At 49.4% G+C, this 2,479-nt stretch overlaps 1 protein-coding gene across 10 annotated transcripts in view; it reads left to right on the top strand.

Annotated features, from left to right (window-relative positions):
* LOC112693404 (potassium voltage-gated channel protein Shaker) overlaps nt 1-2,479 on the top strand; it is a 169,012-nt gene that overhangs the window by 160,508 nt on the left and 6,025 nt on the right. For 5 of the 10 annotated variants that reach the window (XM_025568448.1, XM_025568446.1, XM_025568452.1 and 2 more), the window contains one exon: nt 1,709-1,838. The exons of the other annotated variants lie outside the window; for them this stretch is intronic. In XM_025568448.1, coding sequence (XP_025424233.1) covers nt 1,709-1,838 — 130 coding nt within the window. The remainder of the gene's footprint in view (nt 1-1,708; nt 1,839-2,479) is intronic. 10 annotated transcript variants of the gene reach the window in all.

The raw sequence follows: 2,479 nt of genomic DNA, 5'->3' as shown, positions 1-2,479 counted from the left end.
GCGCGCGTGACGCGCATCGAACGTTCTCGGCCGGACCGACGTTGCGTGAACGCGGTGACGTAATTTCACCGTTCACGCCGTCGGCTTCACCTGCCCGAAACGCCGTCGGCCGCCCGCGGCTACACCCCATCGCGGGGCTACATCCCTCCGCAGCGGCACCAGCCGCGCGCACGTGCGCCCGCACAAGCTCGTCCACGCGAACACGAGCGCCGCGTAAGCTTTTGGCCGGGGCCGTCGGCTCTCGCGTCGACGTGGGTCGGCGGAGCGCAGCCGTCGTCATGGATACCACGTCCGACCGCGGGTGGCGTGCACGTACAGCGCGCGCTCGGTTCGGCGGCGGCGGCGGCGGTGGAGTGATTGAATGACGTCATCCGTCCGGGGTTTTTGTGAATAACGTCATTGAAGGAAAACGGCCTACTTTTAATCGGCGACGCGCACGCGTGCTACTTCCAAATTACATGATCTCGTCGTCGTCCTCGGCTGGAAAAATAAAAATAAATAATAAACGCTTTCACCTTCCAGCCTTGCCCCCTCCCCCCGTCGCGGTTCACGTCGTTCTCGCGCGCACGCCAACTTAAAATTAACGATCACGCGTACCTATCGTCTTATTGTCATTATTCCTTACCATTACGATATTGCTGTTCGACGAGCACAACGTTATAATGTTCAGGCGGAACCGGAGAAACGTGACGTTTCGTTTTTTACTCGGTAAAAAGTCGTCGCGTAAAAATTCGAATTTCCCGGGGGCCACAACACGGTCGGTTTCAGTGCGAATCGCGGAAACAAATGTCGAAAGCGAGGTCACACGGAAATGTCGATACCCGCTTAGAACGTCGATCGGGAACACGAGACGGTATAAGATCTGTAGCCGCCCGATCGGTTTCAACGCAGTATTCTCGCGCAGTGTACCCACGAGAAGCAGTTATTACCGGAACACGACGCGCTATCGCCATGGCGAGAATATGTTAAAACACACTCGCTGCATCCTCTGTTTCTCTTTTTTTTTCTTTCACCGGAAGGGCTCCGTTCATACGGTTGACGTAACCTCGGCAAATCTTTTCCCGTTGACCCCGCGCGTGCGTTCTATTCAAATACACCCGGATCCTCTCCATTCGTTCTCACCAATTTCCCTCCTCGTCACCTACCTCACTCCACGGTCGGTCGTCTCTGCTTCAGTCACAGGCAGTTTCGCACGTCCGGTACGATCGCACACGCGACGTGTCGTGCACGACGTCGTGTTGTTCGTTCGATAACACCGCTGACCCGAATACGACGGAAAAGACGTGCGCTCGGTGCCCGGAATACCTAATCCCATTGATGCGCGTGCGCGTTACCAGGTCAGCTCGGCTTTCCGCGCCGTGCACTGCTTCCCGTACGCCGTCCGATCCTTCTCGGTGCCCGCGGCCGAATGATCTCTGGAAACGCGCGAGCGCACCCAATTGTTTCCACCGATTTTCAAAACATATATAATATTGTATAGCGGCCGTGATCGAAGTCGCCCCGGATCTCGTGGCGCCATATGGTTTTCGGGGTGTGTTTTTTTCATTTTTTTTTCTCTTCCGCTGTTTATTTCTCTCGCTATTTTCTCTCTCTTTTTTTTTTTTTTTTTTTTTTTTTTCACGGGCATTAGGGGGAGGTTTCTTGTTGTTGTACGTTTTACTGTCGTGCCAAGGGGGTCGATATTGTCTCTGAGCGTGTTGTTTTCCAGGAGTGGTGCTGTTCTCGAGCACCGTGTACTTCGCCGAGGCGGGTTCCGATCAGTCGTTTTTCAAGTCCATCCCGGACGCGTTCTGGTGGGCCGTGGTCACCATGACGACAGTCGGATACGGTGACATGAGGTAACTAATCGCGAGTAGCCAGGAATACCCGCCACTGTACCGTTACCGTATTACCACCACGACCACGACCGACCGACACCACCACCCGCCACTGATGTACACGATCGACACTCGTACACATGTGAATTATACATATGTATGGGAATGCAACCGAACGAACTACTAACCGACAATGGACTTTTACACTACTCACAACACATAGATGTACATTACTCATAGACACGAGAGGCTAACGGTGAACTGTGTGTGAAAGAACGATGGAACGAATGAAGGACTCGGGGGGAGGACAAAATTTTCACGTATAAACGAGAAAGTTTCAGAATAATTTTTCTGAAAATTAAAAAATTCAACACTTTATAATGTTCTTGATATAACACCGATTTCTTCATCAAAAAAACGATAATAAATGTATACATACTCGATTAATATATTTATATGTACATACATATATGAAAATATAGATGGGGAATAGAATCTTCATCTACGCCGCTGATCGGGATCTCGAGTTATTGTTTTTATTTTTTTCCGTTTACGATTCTACACGATTATTATTTTGTTTTATGTTTTATGTTTTTTATCGTTATTATTATTACGATTATTATTATTATTATTATTATTATTATTATTATTATTATTATTAT

The sequence above is a fragment of the Sipha flava genome, unplaced genomic scaffold (genome assembly GCF_003268045.1).
Source record: "Sipha flava isolate LNK unplaced genomic scaffold, YSA_version1 86_pilon_pilon, whole genome shotgun sequence".
Classification (NCBI taxonomy): domain Eukaryota; kingdom Metazoa; phylum Arthropoda; class Insecta; order Hemiptera; family Aphididae; genus Sipha; species Sipha flava.
Note: the sequence above shows the minus strand (reverse complement) of the source record. Positions and strands in the feature narration are given on the sequence as shown.